At 39.3% G+C, this 16822-nt stretch overlaps 1 protein-coding gene and 1 long non-coding RNA gene across 2 annotated transcripts in view; one reads left to right on the top strand and one right to left on the bottom strand.

Annotated features, from left to right (window-relative positions):
* Positions 1 to 1349: 1349 nt before the first annotated feature.
* On the bottom strand, positions 1350 to 2399 carry LOC121077460. Its single transcript, XR_005824057.1, has 2 exons — positions 2323 to 2399; positions 1350 to 1812 (listed from the first exon to the last, which is right to left on the bottom strand). It is a non-coding gene; the product is annotated as an uncharacterized LOC121077460 (long non-coding RNA).
* The window catches only part of LOC121077458 (transmembrane 9 superfamily member 2-like), a 32051-nt gene continuing 17539 nt past the window's right edge, over positions 2311 to 16822 (top strand). Inside the window, exons 1-9 of the mRNA XM_040572726.1 lie at positions 2311 to 2622; positions 3109 to 3176; positions 4531 to 4624; positions 6323 to 6450; positions 6663 to 6792; positions 9005 to 9132; positions 11524 to 11635; positions 14188 to 14267; positions 15161 to 15269. Coding sequence (XP_040428660.1) covers positions 2506 to 2622; positions 3109 to 3176; positions 4531 to 4624; positions 6323 to 6450; positions 6663 to 6792; positions 9005 to 9132; positions 11524 to 11635; positions 14188 to 14267; positions 15161 to 15269 — 966 coding nt within the window. The 5' untranslated portion in view covers positions 2311 to 2505. The remainder of the gene's footprint in view (positions 2623 to 3108; positions 3177 to 4530; positions 4625 to 6322; positions 6451 to 6662; positions 6793 to 9004; positions 9133 to 11523; positions 11636 to 14187; positions 14268 to 15160; positions 15270 to 16822) is intronic.

Below are 16822 nucleotides of genomic sequence, written 5' to 3'. Positions count from 1 at the left end.
CTGGTACTGCATCTGTATCAGTGGCATCAGGTCACCAATGGCTTTTCCTAGGGCTTCTCAAAGTAATCGGAAGTGGTGGTGTAGTTTTCCAGGCCGTGTTGTCCTGTGGCAGTCATAGGAGACAAAGAATATGGGTCCAGCTGCACATTCTCATCCATTTTCTTAGCACTTGCCCAAGCCCTCTGTGTCTTGTATTCACCAATGTGGCATTCTTCAGACTGTCCTTCCTCAGAGGTGCCACAGAGTCCACAGACTCTATTCATTCTGCCCAGTGCAGTTACAGTCACGTGGCTACATAATTGTCACATCCTGATAAGAAAACACCAGACCCTATTCTTATCTTCAATTTTTCAGACCCTTCTGTTCAGTTACTGACATTCAACTGCCCTGTGTGTTGGTGAGAACAGAAGGCAACATTGCTTCAGACTACCTCATAGATCTGCTGAGAATACAAAAGAAGGTAGCTCTCAAACACTCTGGACTGTAGTATGTACTTAAAAGATAACTTTTCAGCATAGATGGTAAAAGTTTCTGGATGATATTACTGTCCATTGGAAAAGGGAAAGATGACCTTCTGTAATTCATGCAGACGGGCAGTACTTTGGATCCGCCTTTAGATCCTGCATTTTTTCATCAAACATATTGGCCTTTCACCAAGTTCTTCATACTTTGGGCTTAATCTAGATAAAGGGATCAGGAGAGCTGGGGGATGAGGACTACTGAATACAAAAATAATCCGATCACATAAGACTTGTTTTGGGGTTTTTGTTTGTTTGTTTGGCTTCATTTTTAGAAAACCAGGCTAACGAGCATAGATAATCACAGAAACAGATCTGCATGCACCACACGTAATCAAATAAGCCTGAAACAAAATATAGAGAACAAACTGCGTATCTTCCAAATGTCTGAGCAGAGAAAGAATTAAAAGTATGTCAGAAAATGTAATCAGAATGAATAAAAAAGGAACATAATTCCCTCCAGATATATAGTCAAAAACTAATAACTGAAAAGATCAGATTAATACTTCCATGACAAAGAACAATTTTCTGGGCAGCTGTCACTTGCTAGGTATTTGTAGAAAATCAGTATTTTTGCTCCGTGAAATTCAGGATAGAGTGGATCAAAGCAGCACAAACCAATTGTTTCTGGGATTAACTTTGTTAACTTTCTCTAAACCGCAACTCCACTATGTGTTTCTCCCAAATAACCTATTTGGGATCTAGTTGTGCTCCCTTTCAGATTAGCAATACAAGGTGGATCACAATTCCCTGATCTATAATTGGAGCTTCTTGAAATGACAACTCAGCTTCCCCAGATTCAACAGAAAAGACACGTGAGATAAGCAATTATTACCCTTCCTTTATTTCTTCTCCTTTTGCTCAGTGCAAAATGGTAAGGGCAACACACCACTGATTTACGAGTTGGATAAAATTGTTGTACATAGTTTTGCATGGGAAATGCAAATAGATAGATTGGAAACCAGAGAGGCAACAGTTTGCCTCAACAGGAATTACAGAAAGGAAGATGGAGACATTCCCTACCCTGTATCAACAGCGATACTTTTAGCTTAATGTCTCAGCAGTGAGTTTACGTCTTGCCACAGTGGCATGGAGCTTGGATTGCAGCCAGTGCTTTCACATGCCCTGCTTCTCAGACAGGCTTTGCAGCTGTCCCCGAGCACTGCTCCTGCCGTTGCTACCTGAACAAGCGATCCTGGAGCCTGACACCATGTTCGTGGCACCGCTGTAGCTGCACTGTAGCGGGAAGGAGCCAGGCAACACCAAGAGCTGGTGTGCATCCCACTGTTACTGGCTGTAAGCATCACAAGGTGATGAACCAGATATCCAGACAAACAAACAAACAACAAAAATAAAACACACTAAACCAAAAAACAACCAACAAACAACGTCCCCCTGCTCCCCCTACAAACCCCACCACATTTAATTCTTGAAAGTGATGGTTGCAACCACAGGTTGCAATATCTGGGATTTCCACCCCTAATTTCTGAGCTGGTAAAGATCTAATTTAAGTTTTTCTCTGCTATGCAGGGGGCTAGAACCTGGAAAGAGGCTCTGGTACTAATCACCCATAGGAGGCTTTAGGAAAAAGAGCACCTTTCTATTTATCGTGAAACTGAAAATAAATAGGGAGCACTGCAGAGGGTGCAGCTGCGTGGAACCCAGTGCCAGCAGAGGGCTCTTAGAGCAAGAACTGAAGTGAACGTGGAAGGCGAGGAAGAAGAGAAATCGCTTCCCCCAAAACGTCCCAGAGTAACGCCAACCTCCGTGAGGAGCGGAGCGGCCGCGCCTCGCAGCGCCCTACCTCAAGATGGCGCCCAGCCCCTCACCCGGCACCACGCAGGCGCCGCGGCCCCAACGCCGTTGTGACGCCGCCGCTGCTGGCCTCTGCCTGGGCTGGGGCTGCCTCCGCAAGGCGCTGCCGGGGGTGGCGGGAGTCGGGGCTGCCGCTTCGGCTCATGCTGCCTTCGCCCCCTGAGGCTGGAAGATGAGGCTGCTGGCGGCCGGCATCTTGCTGCTGGCCCATCTCTGCACCGCCTTCTACCTGCCCGGCCTGGCTCCCGTCAGCTTCTGCGACGACGACAAGGAGAGCGAGGGCTGCAAGGTGAGAGCCCTCGCGGGAGGCCCGCCGGGGCTCCTCCCTGGATGCGGAGGCACCGAGCGGGCTTGACGGGGTTCCTGCGACCGGGAGGGGCTGCCGAGGAACCCTTCAGGCGCCCGGCGTGAGCCCCGGCCGGTCCCTCTCGGGAGGCAACCTTTGCTCCGGGAAGTGACACCCGCCGCCTTCTCCCCGGCACACCTGAAATTTCCCCCGGGGGGGTGGAATTCTCCCTTTCCCGCCCAATTTTTCAGTCATTACTCAAAAAAAATCAAATTTCCCTTCATTGCTGCAGCCTCCTGTGGTGGACCCGGTGCTCTTGGGGGTTGGCTGTGGCGTGGCCCAGTGCCGCGGTCGGGCCTGTCAGAAGAGTGTAGTAACTCTGCCGTGCTGTAACTTTGATTAGCTCCTGACAGTTGGTGATGCGCTTCGTGTTGGCCGTGCATCTGATTTTGCAGATTTGTATTTTCACACTTCTTTTCTCCGTTTCAGTCACTAATTGAGCTCTTTGTGAACAGACTGGACTCAGTTGAATCGGTTCTGCCATATGAGTATGATGCGTAAGTACATCACAACTGGCTTGCAGAAGCATTTGGAAAGTCTGTTTTCTGTTCTTAGTGCAGTGATACAACCCATAATACAAGTACTCTTGTTTCTTGTAAGCCTTGTTTTGGATGTACAGAAAGGATTGTTTTGGATGTACAGACAGCAGAGCAAATCCAGTACTCAACAGCAGGACTAAAATGCAAGAGTGGAGAGGATGAAGGCCAACCCTGTGCCTCCTGACCACCTTCTGTTATTGTTAAAGATGAGGTTGTTGAGTTTCTACAGTTTTTTTTTGCATTTAAGCTCAGTTTTAGATTTAGCATAGACTGTTTGACACATTTGAAACTCCTTCCTATTTGTCAAATCCAGGAAGACAGGATCTTTGTGTTCTTGGTTTGTGGCAACTAAAGTAATTGAAAGAAGAGTCACTGTTATTTTTCTTTTACCGCCAAAGCTCTGTATGTAATTTTTGGGTTTTATTTTCACTTTGATTCTTGTTGGTGAATACTGTAACTATCTACAAAAGCACTTCTAGTAAGCAGTTATATGCAATCAATAAAATTGCCTTGCTGTTTAACATAGAGAAAAGAGAAACTTGCTGTTAATGTAGCTCTAACGCTGTGTAATGCAACAGTAGCAATAAGGCCACAGGCTAGCTCAAAAAGCCAACTATATCTCTATTTGCACTAAAGTTTATGAAAGCCAATGAATTTAGGCCCACACGTTGAGGAAAAGTACTTATACAGAAAAGATAAGTGAATTTCTTTTTTTCATAACCTACTGCTGACCATGTTTAAATAATAAAGACTCAGAATGGTTATATTCTCTTTCCTATATTCAGCTGTTTCAGACTACATTGAGTCAAAAAGAGTTGGTGAACGGCATTTGGCAGTGTGGCACGTTAATATTGGAAGTACTTACCTTCTTTGGAACATGTTTCATATTAAAGAATCTTTGTAAAAACCCCTTTAAGAATGGGGGGTGGTTATTTTTCTTTTTTTTTTCTTTTTTTTTTTTTTTTCCAAGAGAATGGACAGACAGTCTGTGACAGGTTCTTTTTTTTAATGTGAAACATGATATTGTTTGTTTAAACTCTACTTGAAAAGACTGTTTGGACTAAAAGCCACCTGTTTTGTTAAATATACTTTACCTTTGAAATATCTTGGTTGAAACTGACATCAGATAGGAATATTTCTATTTAGTATATACAGAAGCACTTCTATTTTTATTAACAGCTGCAGACCTACTGAAAGAAACGTGAAAACTGCAATGCTAAGGACAAAACTTAAGAAATTGTTTTAGGCTATTATTTACAATTATATGCTAATTAAAAATTAAAGGTTATCTTTTCTACTTTTTTTTTTTTAGTTTTGACTTCTGTCAAGATAAGGAAGAGAAAAGACCATCAGAAAATCTTGGGCAAGTGCTGTTTGGAGAGAGGATAGCATCATCTCCATATAAGGTTGTTCCATCCCTCAAATACAATCCTGTTTAAATTTGATAGCTCTCTTTTTGTTGGCTGTAGTCCGTAGATATAGCTGAAGACATGGCTGAAGAATTAATGTTTGTGTGGGTTTTTTGTTTTCGTTTTTCATTTAAACTTTGTACAGTTTATGCAATAAAAATGAACAAAAAAGAAATCCTTCCAGTCCCAAAAGCATCAAAGGGTGGCTAATTAAAGTTAGGAAGCTGTGAGCCAGTAATCACTCTTCTTTCCTGTTTCTCTATGATAGAGGAATCGAGAAACTAAGTAGTTCTGGAACAGCTGTGTGTATAGCCTAGAGTGTTAGGTGATCTGAAATCGTTATTTTTTGAGCTGTGATATAGGAGGCTATAAACTGTTGGTTCAGGAAATGTTTGTCATATATCTTGGTTGTGCTGTCAGGCAACTTCCAGAGTGGGAAGGGAAGCCAAGCTGGGACTCGTTTCCAGCTTTCCCTGCTTGTATGCATTTAAAATCTGTTGTCTAAAACCAACATTTTCATTTTTGAAGCATGCCATTTGAAATCTTCCATAAAATAAAAATGTGCAAGTATTCCATAGATTAGGTATTTTTCTGTCTTGTGCACTGTGTTACCAATGACAAAAAAGTAGCATCTGTCAAGTACTGGCCAATCAGATTGGGAAAATTATTGGCAATAAAGGAGATATGGTCAAACTGTGGCTCTTAACGCTTGAAAACTGTGTGCTGTTCAAGTGCGCTTTCCAAACTGGGATTTGTTGGTGAAACTGAAAACTGGGCTATGCTTGTCTGTGAGGTTACTGGGTAATCCAAATCTCTGTGAGACAATCAGGCAGCAGAGTTTGAGTCTACTGCTGCTCAGTCGTTAGGGACCTAGTCACATCTTTTCATAGGACTGTTAAGAAGGTGATGACTCCTCCCTTGTGTAAACTACTCCTAGAGGTCTCATTCTCCTTGATTCTCTGAGCTAATGTAGTTTTGAGTCATGCGACTGCTAACCGCAAGAAGTTTTTAAGTACAAAGTATGATGTGTCATTTGGGCTTGATACTTGTAGTGTAACAGTTATGTCTTTGAAATGGCTGTATACTACAGTAATTAAAAAATGCCCTGTTATTGGTTAGCACTTAAGCCTTGCTAATGGTAGAATTTTCAGTCATGGTCTTAGTTATGTTAGCTCAGTAACAGGTAAATTCTAACTGGGTTAGAATACCAGTTTGATATACAAATGTGAGCATGTTAGCGTTAGGTGGTATCTGCCCTTGAAGCATAGACGTTGTGCAACATGTTGCATTTTTGGCAGCGTTGTCTGATAACTTAATCATGGGGAAACACAGCTAAAATTAAAGCAGAACATTCAAAAAGATTTAGTTAAAAGTCTGGTGTAACAGTTGATGAAACTGTCAAAATAAACTGTTAAAATAAGAAAGCAATACCTTTTCTGCTAACTTTAAAATGTTGATCATCTGAAGGTAATTTATCTGGGCTGTTGTAGACGTTTAGCAACATGAAAGGGGAATACAGTTTCCAGATATACAGAACTCTTGAAATTTAGTTAAAGCAATTTATTGTATGGGGAATTCTGCCTCAAACTTTTGTGTCAAGGATGTATGTCAAATAAGTCAGCTGTACATGAGAAAAGTCTGGACAGATTATTGAAGCAAAACTTAAATTACTCTTTTTGTATACTTTCATATCAGTTCACTTTTAAGAAGCAGGAAACATGCAAGAAAGTTTGTACAAGGTCTTATGACCCAGAAAACAGTGCTGATAGAAGCAAGCTGGCTTTTTTGAAGAAAGGAATGCAGTTGAACTATCAACATCACTGGTAAGCTGAGATGTGTGCTTGAGCTTTTTTCATGTTCCTTTTTTAGCATCATGTTATTTTTCTTCTAAGTGGTTGCTTTCTTCCTTCTTCTATCTGATTGTTGTGCATCTTGTGGGTGCTACTGAAACCCGTGCATTACATGGATGCTAAATGTCAGTATGAAATAAGGTGCATCTCTTCTGAGGACTTGTTCTTTGATGATTTCTTTATAGGATTATTGATAACATGCCTGTAACATGGTGCTATGATGTGGAAGATGGACAAAAATACTGTAATCCAGGATTCCCAATAGGATGTTTTGTTACTCCAGATGGTAGAGTTAAAGATGCTTGTGTTATAAATGTAAGTGGTGGAACTTTTTTGTTTAGTATGGTAGATGTAATTTCATTGAGAGTTTTATTTTTAAGCTTTGTTTTCCTGAAAAAGAATAGGTATCCTCCTAAGTATAGTTAATATTCAGAATGCGGGCACTGAAAAAACTGAATGCTTCTTTTGTATGCAGTGTCTCACTGATACAAGTGTCCAGAAAGACACTTTGTATGTTTGTCTACATGATGCTATAAAATAACTGTTTTGATGTCTGAAAGCCCTAGAAAACTCAGAGTTTTTGTTCTGAAATATCATATGTATCCATCCCCGCACCTATTAATTCTGTGTCCACGCAACTTGAATTGTATCTGTGTGCAAGACCTTTTATGGATTTCACATACAAGCTGTCTAGTGAAGATCTAGAAATGAACAGTGTTCTAGTTGCACAACTTATGTCTAGCACAGTTTACAACCTAAATATCTCAGGATTTTTCCCAGATGGCTGGAAGATAACACAGCTGTGATAGAGAAAAGAATTATATTCACAACAGTTTGAAATGTGTCGCTCATCCTGGGAGTTGTATGGTGAACTACTGCTGTTACATATATTAGTGATGCAGTTCTTCTGAGGCGGAGGACCACCCTCTTGAGGGAGCTGTTTGCTGTGGCTGTGCTCTGCCGCATAACTTACTGCTTGTATGTAGTGCAGTCAATTTACTTGTATTCACAGGTGATGCATTTATCATGCATGTTCACTTAACTCTGAAAATGGTCAGTGATTTGAATAACCTGCTGTAGTTAGGTGTTCGACTCTATTACTTTGTGATGTTATACCGTAGGGTTATGGAGAAGATTGATTTTATGTTACATTGATACTGGTGTATGCTGTCTTGGAAGCTATGTGGTACATGGAAAATGTTTGTGGCAAAGTCAGCAACTGAAAAAAATCTTTTCTTTTTTTTTTTCTTTTTTTTTTTTTTTTTGGTAGGATGAGCTTCATACATAAGTGGCAATGGTTGAATTTCCTAGTGAGTGCTTAGGGAGCTTGTATGGTATATCCATGAAATGCTGCACGCATTGGGTGTGCTAGCTATGGTGTGGGTGCTTTGCTAGTGTAGCTGCAATACCGAGCTTCAGTTTTAGTCTGTAGCATCTCATTGCAATGAGAATGTTGCAAAGCATAGCAGTAGAAGAAAGAATTGTTACCTGGGCAAATAAGAACTTAGCACACGGAATATGACTGATCTCTGGACTGAGTTGGGGAATATCATCCTCCTCAGGAAGTATACCTAAATAACTATTTTGGAAGATGTAATTACCCCTTCAAAATGGGGCAGAAAAGAGGTTGTTATCACGCAGTGTCAGAACTACTGTTCATCCTCACATTTATGCAGCTAACAAACTATATTACTGCCTCAGCTGCTACTTTAAATTGGAGGGAAAAGGTACCTAAAGATAGGGTTATAGTATGATACAGGCATGATTCTAGTCTTCTTCTGGCGGTTAAAGATGAGGAATCCAGATAACTTTAGTGCAAGACACTAATGTTTGGCCGAGAGGGGCAGGAGAGGAATATTTTATGGCAGTTGGAAAGTGGCTAACATATAAAACCAAGAAAGGAACTTTAAACTTGGAAACTCAACTGGAAGTCCATCATCCTCGTCCCTTAATTCAAGTGAAAGTTATGGTTAAAGTTTTCTAAACAATGACAATTGTGAGAAGAAAGGAAAATTCAAGTCAACTTGAATTGACTCAGGTATCTTCTGTGATTTTTTTGAATGTGAACTTTATATAGATCTTCAATTCCAAATTCTGGAAGGATATGGATGACAAAGCAGAACAGCTACTGAAAGTGAAAGGTATTTTTTTGAAGCAGAACCTGTTTTTTCAGCTTCAGTAGCTGGAGTGTCTACCAGGTTGGCTGTATGTCTTGGGCGGGAGTGGTGGTGAATTACTTGCAGTTTGAATAAGATCTTTGAACTTGTTTTGGCAACTTTGTACAAAAATAGTGTCAAATGCTTTTAAATCTTAATAGAAACACGTGATGATTTAACTATTATGTGGGTTTTATTTAGATAACATACTACAATGTACTATTTAAGAAAATGTGTATATATTTTATACAAGCATGTAGAAAAACGTTTTTCCTGCTCCTTTATTGGACAGTAGTCTCATTCTAAAATTCATGACTGCATTGCGCCCTCTCCTGCTGGAAGTTTCTGAAGCTTTTGATGATATTTTTTAGTCAGAGTTTAACAAGAAGAACACTTTCTACCTCTTCAACCACGTTGACATAACAATCATGTACCATAGTGGGAAGGATGAAAACTGGCCTGGTGCAAGACTGGTGATGGCACGACTGAGACCACAAAGGTAATTCTGCGTTAGAGCAGCAAATTCTAATACTGAGGAATCTATCAGTAGTTGCAAACTTTGAAATGATGCTTGGTGTTACTAAGTTCTGAGGAACCAGTTATTTTGAACTCTGGTGAAGTTTTCAGTATACTGGTTCACAGCTGGAACTGTGTTTGCAAAGAGGAGTTCCATGACTGTAAATATCATATAACTTCGCTTTTCAGATGTTCTCCAAAGTCCATCCTGATTGGAAAAACCGCTTTTGTGGAGTCTTACAACCTGACACAAACAATAGAAGCATTCTCATGTTTATATTGATTTGCGTATGGCTGGGTATTTTTTTTCCTTTAACAAACATGTTTTAGATACACAAGAAACATCTATTAATTGAGTTAAAGTTTCCCTTGTCATCTCTCTTATTTTTGCTGCACTGCACCCCAAATGTGCTCTGTACAAAGGTACAGTATTTGTACAGATATACTTTTTCCTGCGTTAGTTTGGATACTGAGGTACAAGTGAAGTACCAAGTTAATACTGCCATTCAAAACAGCAGAATATCTGAGAAGACTGACTGATCTTCTTATAAGTAGCTTTTTGGTTTCTGCACTACTAGGTTGACCAAGAAAGGAGATGCAAGAATTCAGAGGTCGGACCGAAGTGATTACTTTGGCCTATTGCTAGTTTGCTCATGCATAGTTAATACTTATATTTGAGAACTGCAGTTCAGTCTTCCCCCTTTTCTATAGGGATTAAGTACATTCTTAAATTACGTGACTACAACTTCTCAAATTATACAGATGTGTATGATCCGTGTAGAGATTTGGGTGTAGTTGTTTTTTTTTTTTTCTGTTGCCATGGTATGGTGTATTTTTAGTGAATTATACTTGCTATGCATGTTTATTCCTTCCATTTTCCTCTGCTCCCAGATGGTGGCAAGAAGATTCTACCAACCTTGTCCATTTTTGTTTAATGCTTTATTGGTTGCGTCCTGAATGGTTCAAAAGAGAACTTGATTGTAATGCAAACCACAAGGGGGCACAGTTAGGTTGCACATAACCTTAATTTTGCCATTCTGTGACCTGATGTTTTGCTTGGTGCTTTGCTTCAACCTTTAGTCTCTCCCAATGGGGAGTATTTGAGGTTGGAGCACCCTAGACTGTTCATGAAAGTTTTTATTATCTTGTAGCTTGACTCAGTTGTTGACATGTAATAATGCATATAACGAATAATTGTTTAGCTACGCAGGGTAACTACATCTTGGTCGAGAGGATGTGAGAAGGAAGCTATTTTCCAGTGTTAGAAAAGGATCACAAGAGTACATTCAACCAAACCTTAAGGTTTCTTTGATTTTGTGCTTCTATAGCTGTAGTATTTCTAAGGTGCAACAGAGAAGGGTTTGTGCATTTGAACTGTAGAATGTTGTTCGGAGTTGTTCTATATTTTTCTGAGTATTAAAGGCTGAAGAGAGGTGAAATTAGACTACTTGTATAGGAATGGAAAATGAAAAGGTTTACGCAGTCGCTTCTGTTGCCCCAGTGTTTAAAAATAAATAAAAGGCACTCGCAAATCCACTAAAAATAAAATATACAACCTTCCCCTAATGACACTTGAGGGAAGGTAAGAACCTGTGGGAGACTGATAAAGTCTCCATCTTCCTTGTTGACAAGCATATACTGATGTTAAGTCCCTCACCAATAACACGGTCTTGTTTAAAATGTGGAGGGGAGGTATGATGGCAGAGAAAGGGGTGTTTCATGTTAAAACTTACCTTCGTACCAGGTAAAGATCTTCAGGTTTCATGGTCCTGTTAATCAAGCAGCATATTAGCTTAGGACTAGGATGCTGTTCTGATGTGGCAAAAAAAAAAAAAAAGTGGGTAGGGCGAAACTATATCTCCCACAGTTTTGGAGGTCTTCGTTTCTTGTCTCTCACATACTTGACAATCCTGAGCATACCTGTCATGTTCTCAAGTGCCCAAAAGTCTGAACAGGTATTAACTGAACTTAAGATAGTGATCCAAATCCCTGGGATGCTTTCTAGGGATATTTTAACTCACTGCAAGTGCTGGTGAGAAACAGTGTTCAGCTCTGCTATAACTCTATGAAGTTGTTACAGAAATTATGAATAATGATGCCTAATTATATAAATGTATTTCTTCCATATTGTCTGTAGCTACAAACATAAGAGATAATAGAGGTATCTTTGAAGATCTTTGACCTTTAGTGGTAGAAGCATGGAAAAGCAAATTCTCAAGGAAGTTGAATAGCTGATTCAAAATTGTATACAGCGCTCTCCCTGTTCTTTTTTTTCCAATAAAAACCCATTCTGATTACCTTTAAAAAGAAATTGTGAAAATTCATGCTGTTGATTAGATGCAATTGTATTTTATTTAACTATTTTTTTCCTTAGCTACAAACATACAGATGAAAACAACTTAAGCTGTGAAGGTCCACCTATGGAGATTCCTGGAGAATTCAACAACAAACTGAATTTGATCTATACTTACTCGGTGACATTTGAAGTAAGTATTGAATCTGTTATACATAATTCCCCAAAAGTACAAACCCAGAAAAACTGCATAATTTGCTAAGAGCCATAACTGGGTTAAAACAGCGTAAACTCCATAAGGACGATCTTGTGAAGCATTTTTCCCCAAAACTACTATGTTTCCATTGCTGTAGTTTAAGTGACACTTGGAATACGTAGAGACCTTTTGCCTTCATCCCCCCACCATCATTACCATCATTTAGGATTCTCTGGGTCAAATATCCTCAAATTTTATTTGTAACTGCAATCTTTACTGTCCTATTGAGAACCAGATCTTTTGGTGTTAGAAAACAAGCGGAAAAAATGTAGACTTCAGTTTTGCCCTGTTTTATTCAATCTAATGACTTTCTGTTAGTAATAAATTGAAGAGTTCTGTTCCTTGAGTTATACTGTGTTTTTCAGAGTTCAGTCTGGTTAGCATGAGTCTTGTGGTGAAGAAATGTTTATATAATATTTGGAAATACTTCTGCATTAAGGATTTAGCATATCATAAAGCTGTCTTTGTAGTGAAGTTGCAGTTTTTGTCTGATGGTGCCATGCTTTCATTTGGTAGCTTTTTTTTTTTTTTTTTTGAGTAGGGGGCCATTTGTCTTTTAGAGTATTATGCTTTATTCAGCCTGCTACAACTTAGGCTGGAGGAAATCTGGCTTTTTTGCTACTGTGTCTTTACCCCAGCATGGAAAGTGAGCCTCCTGTGGGGGTGAGAATAATGTGATTTGAGCTATTGCAAACCTCGGTGCCTCACTTCCAGTCTGTCCTGAAGGCATGGTTATTCTTCTGATGTAAGACACTGATCTTAAAGGATTTGGCTTGAGACCACCAGCTTATTTTGCATAGGCAGTCAAGCCGCCATCATGTGGTAACAGCTTTCGTTGTACCAAATGGAATTTGATTTGAACCAGTGACCTTGAGGTGCAAGGCTCTATATGCAGTTACTTTTCCCTTGAGACACTCAATCCTCCTTAGACTCTCTGATTTTACTACGTGAATGAACCTCCTGTCTATTAACATTTTTGTTTAAATTTCGATGATGAATTGCCATGTAGACTTGCAATGTGCACTTTGTCCTGTTATCGACGCAATGTGTTAGGTGTTTTGGCTATTTACTCTCTTTTTCTTGGGAATAGAACAGGTAAGGCTGAACTGCTGTTGGTTCAGATGCTTCCAGCAGATGGCACTCAAGGCACTTCAAAATTGACTTTTCTATGTTATCCATTAGCTTTGATTTGAAATGAAAGAAAAAATAAAATATATCAGGCATTATCAATAGTTTCAAAATAAATTAAAAGGGTAGTATTCATCAGTGAAAAATATTTTAAAAGGTGAGAACGTTAGTTTCAGTAATCTTGAATACATAAACAGGTAAAATGCATTCATGGTCTTTTTTGATATGAGAGCTGATTTCTGATGAGAAAGCTTTGGTGTCTGTTCTAATTCGTTATAAAAGGCCAAGTATTCAGCTTCGTGTGTGTGCAGGGTATACAATTGTGCCTCACGTGTTTAATACACAACTGTACAAAAGTTGAGCACTTTGATACTCAAATAACAAACTTTAAAACCACCCTTCTGGAATATCTGTCCCAAGTATCCGTGCGCCACTGATCAACTACAGATTGTGCCAGTAAAGAGTAACTTGTGGCAATTTCAGCCACTTAGTTGTATTGGTGCAATTCATTGTAACGTTTTTTTGATCCAGAACATGACCTGAAACTTAAATCCTAGGCCATTGTCAGTATAGTCTAAATTTTGATAATTAACTGTACAGATCTATCACCTGGTAAATAAGCAAAAAATTTCGTATGAACTTCACACCAGTCAGGAGACAGAGTTTGGTAGCAGGACCGCAAATGTACCTTCCATGAGACTAGCTGGTGGAGGACGGGGCTTTGAGGTCAGAAGTTATCTTCTGCTTTCACATTAAGCATCTAGAGGAGGAGATAGGAGAGGATGGAAGTCTCTTTTGAAGAGGAAACTTGCTGAATGATTTCTTCTCATATCCTTCAAAGGGAAAATGGAAATCAAAGTTGTCAGTGGGTGTGTTGCCAGGAGTGGAAAATAGTCTGTGTCATACACCATTATGGCAGGGAGCAAGAAAGTTTGTGCTAAACACAGTAAAGATGATGAGAAAGGGAAAATTCCAGGGAAAACTAGAAACACGCTCATAAAGTGCGTTGAACAAAGTTGAAGTTTCATGTCATGTGCTATGCTGGGAATATCTTGTAGCAATGGCATGATTGTATTTGGGAGTTGCAGGCAGCTACATATCAAATCATGGGAAGATGAGGCTTAGTGAAGCCCCATTTGAAGGTAGATTCATTTCAATAAATGAAATATTCTTGGAAAGGCTCAAGAGATGAAAAGAATTATTAATGCACAAGGGAGGTCTAACATCCAGGGCTGATACCAAGCTTAGATATTAATGCTGAATGGAAGGTTTCTGGAAGAGATTTTGTGTGCTTATTCCTTCTCAGAGACTGCAACAAACTTGTACTTGTCTCTATTAATTGCTATTTAATTTCTTTATAGGAAAAGAATAATATTAAGTGGGCTTCCAGATGGGATTACATTTTGGAGTCCATGCCACACACAAACATCCAGTGGTTTAGGTATGACTTGCATTTATGCAGCGAACAACCTTGCTGGGGAGCACAAAGGCTTCTTATTTGTGCTTCTAGAGATACATAACTTCTGCTGTGGTAAAACAAAGTCTGTTAGTCTTCAGGCAAGCAAACTTTCTTGTTTTCATATGTGGAGTGACTTATCAGTCTTGCATCTCTTGGGAGCAACCGTAGTATTGCATTTCACCAAAGGAATGCAACATTAGTGTCCAAAAGGAAGGCAACCTCTACGGTCTTACTTCTTCATCTCCATTTTGTAAAACTTCTGAGAAGTTGCTGCTCGGCAGTGTTGTTATTGTTACTGGCTTTTGCCATTTGTGAAGTAAGAGGTACATATGTGCACTGCACGTTTTGTACAGAGCAGCTGCAAACAAACAAAAAGGGCTTCTTTTATGAGTAAAATACATCAAGTATATAATTTATGTTGAAATGATAATGTTTTGCAATATTAAGTGTTTGAAAAGGCTGATCAGATTAAATATGTATCCAGAAAATACTAACTGGCATGATATAGATTTGATTGGCTCATACATGTAAAATGAGCTTTGAGAGCTGTAGCTGTTTCACTAGGAAAATACCTTTGGAGCTATATAAAAAGGAAGGTGAAGAAATGCAATATGTAACTGTCTTGAGAATTAACAACATAAATAGTATTCTTGCTTCTGTCTCCTAAGAAGTCATAAAGGTACACAACTTAAAATGGTGTATCTTCTCTGTATGAGAAAGTACTAAAAGGTCTGATGGAATGTCTTGTCTAATACCTGAGTATCTGAGGCTATTCCTATTGACTTGAGCTGTACACGTGGTTTTGAATTGGAGTGCGTGTCCTGAAACCTGAATAAGTGGACTGAAAGCCTGACTTTTTTTTTCTTTACCTACAGTATAATGAATTCCCTCGTAATTGTTCTCTTCTTATCTGGCATGGTGGCTATGATCATTCTGCGGACCCTTCATAAAGATATCGCAAGATACAACCAGATTGACTCTTCTGTGAGTAAGATTTACAGCTTTTGTATATGTGAGCATGTTTTCTGGCAATGGGGATATCTCTCAAATAGTTTGTATACAATCTGAAGAGATGTATAACTATCTAGAATTTGAAACATAATTTATCTGGGAGTTAAAAATAGCTTTATTGCTATTTTGTCCCTCCTAACAGAAGGAATAAATGGGCAGATATGACAGCCATTCTTCTTGGGCATCGTTTGATGAACTTTTAATCTGCAAGGACAGACTTCAGCTTTAGGAAGTAGGTGGAGTGATTCACAGATTTATTTTTTTGCTAGTGAACAAACTCATTTTTAAAACGTAAGTCCCTTTGTTCCAAAGTCTTAACAAAGGAAAGCTGGTGTTTTTTTTCATTTTGTTTTTAACATAGATTTTCACAGCATACCAACAGCCACAGGATGCACTGCAGACATTGAAAAGCTGAAGGAAAGTGTTCTGTCAGTGGTTCACCGTCAGAAGGTGTCAATTGCTCTGAGTCCTATGACTGCATTATGGAGTCAGTCAGGATGTACGGAGGGTAGCATGACACTGATCTAAGCAGCCAGTAATGTTCTTTATGGAATCTGCATCACTGGAGATACTCGGAAGCCGTCCGGACATGGTTCTGGGTAACCTGCTCTAGGTGGCCCACCTTGAGCATGGGGGTTGGACAGGATGACTTCCAGAAATCCATTCCGACCTCAGCCAGTCAGTGATTCTATGACTGGCAACCTGGGATTATACAGAAGATTCCCCGTCAGTGCAGCCCTGTTTGTAGTCACGTTACATAGGTTTAGCACAGGAGCTGTGCTGTAACTGTTGTAGGTATATGTGCAGCACAGAAACAAAGATTTTGCTATCCATTTGGCATGTTTTCTCTCTAAAAATGTGTTTTAAAGTTTGAACAGCCAAACTTGTGAAGAGCAGATATTTTTATTGATAGCTGTGTTTTCCCCTCTTGATGAGAGATCAGGCTTAAAAACTACTGCAGCCAGGTGTTGTGTCTATCTGAAGCTGCAATAAGAAGCTCCATTGTTGTAACTTTTTCAGTTCCACGGTGGTATTTTTTTGTAGTAGTTTGTCAGGTAGCTTGTCCAGAAAGCAAATGTGCTAGCATGTGACTTGAAAAGTTTAGAAAATTTGTGGTCTAACTCTCATAAGAAATATCATTCTATGTATCTTTGTAAGGTAAGTGAAATCCTTTAAAAGTAACAGACAGTTATAGAAAAAAAGATTAAAATAAATAAATAAAAATTAAACTAAGGGCTAATAATGGAGTAAAATTAATGTGAGGAACAGTATTTTCTTACTAAATGTGACAGGAGAGATTCTGATTAACGTAGACTAATACAAATTGATGTTGCCTTCTGTCAGTGGCTAGAAAGTGTGATGGAATCATATACTTCCCCTCCACTGAGGAGATCACAGTATTGTATTTTGTGTGCAGCATGACTTCAGTACATTTTCAAGTAGCCTCTAGCTGTGTTAGAACTACTTGGTGTATATAACTGTTTTTTTTTTTCCTAATACAATTGTCCCTGCAATCCCTGTGTCAA

The sequence above is a fragment of the Cygnus olor genome, chromosome 13 (genome assembly GCF_009769625.2).
Source record: "Cygnus olor isolate bCygOlo1 chromosome 13, bCygOlo1.pri.v2, whole genome shotgun sequence".
Classification (NCBI taxonomy): Eukaryota; Metazoa; Chordata; class Aves; order Anseriformes; family Anatidae; genus Cygnus; species Cygnus olor.
The sequence above is the reverse complement of the archived record's forward strand: the minus strand, read 5'-3'. Positions and strand labels throughout refer to the sequence as shown.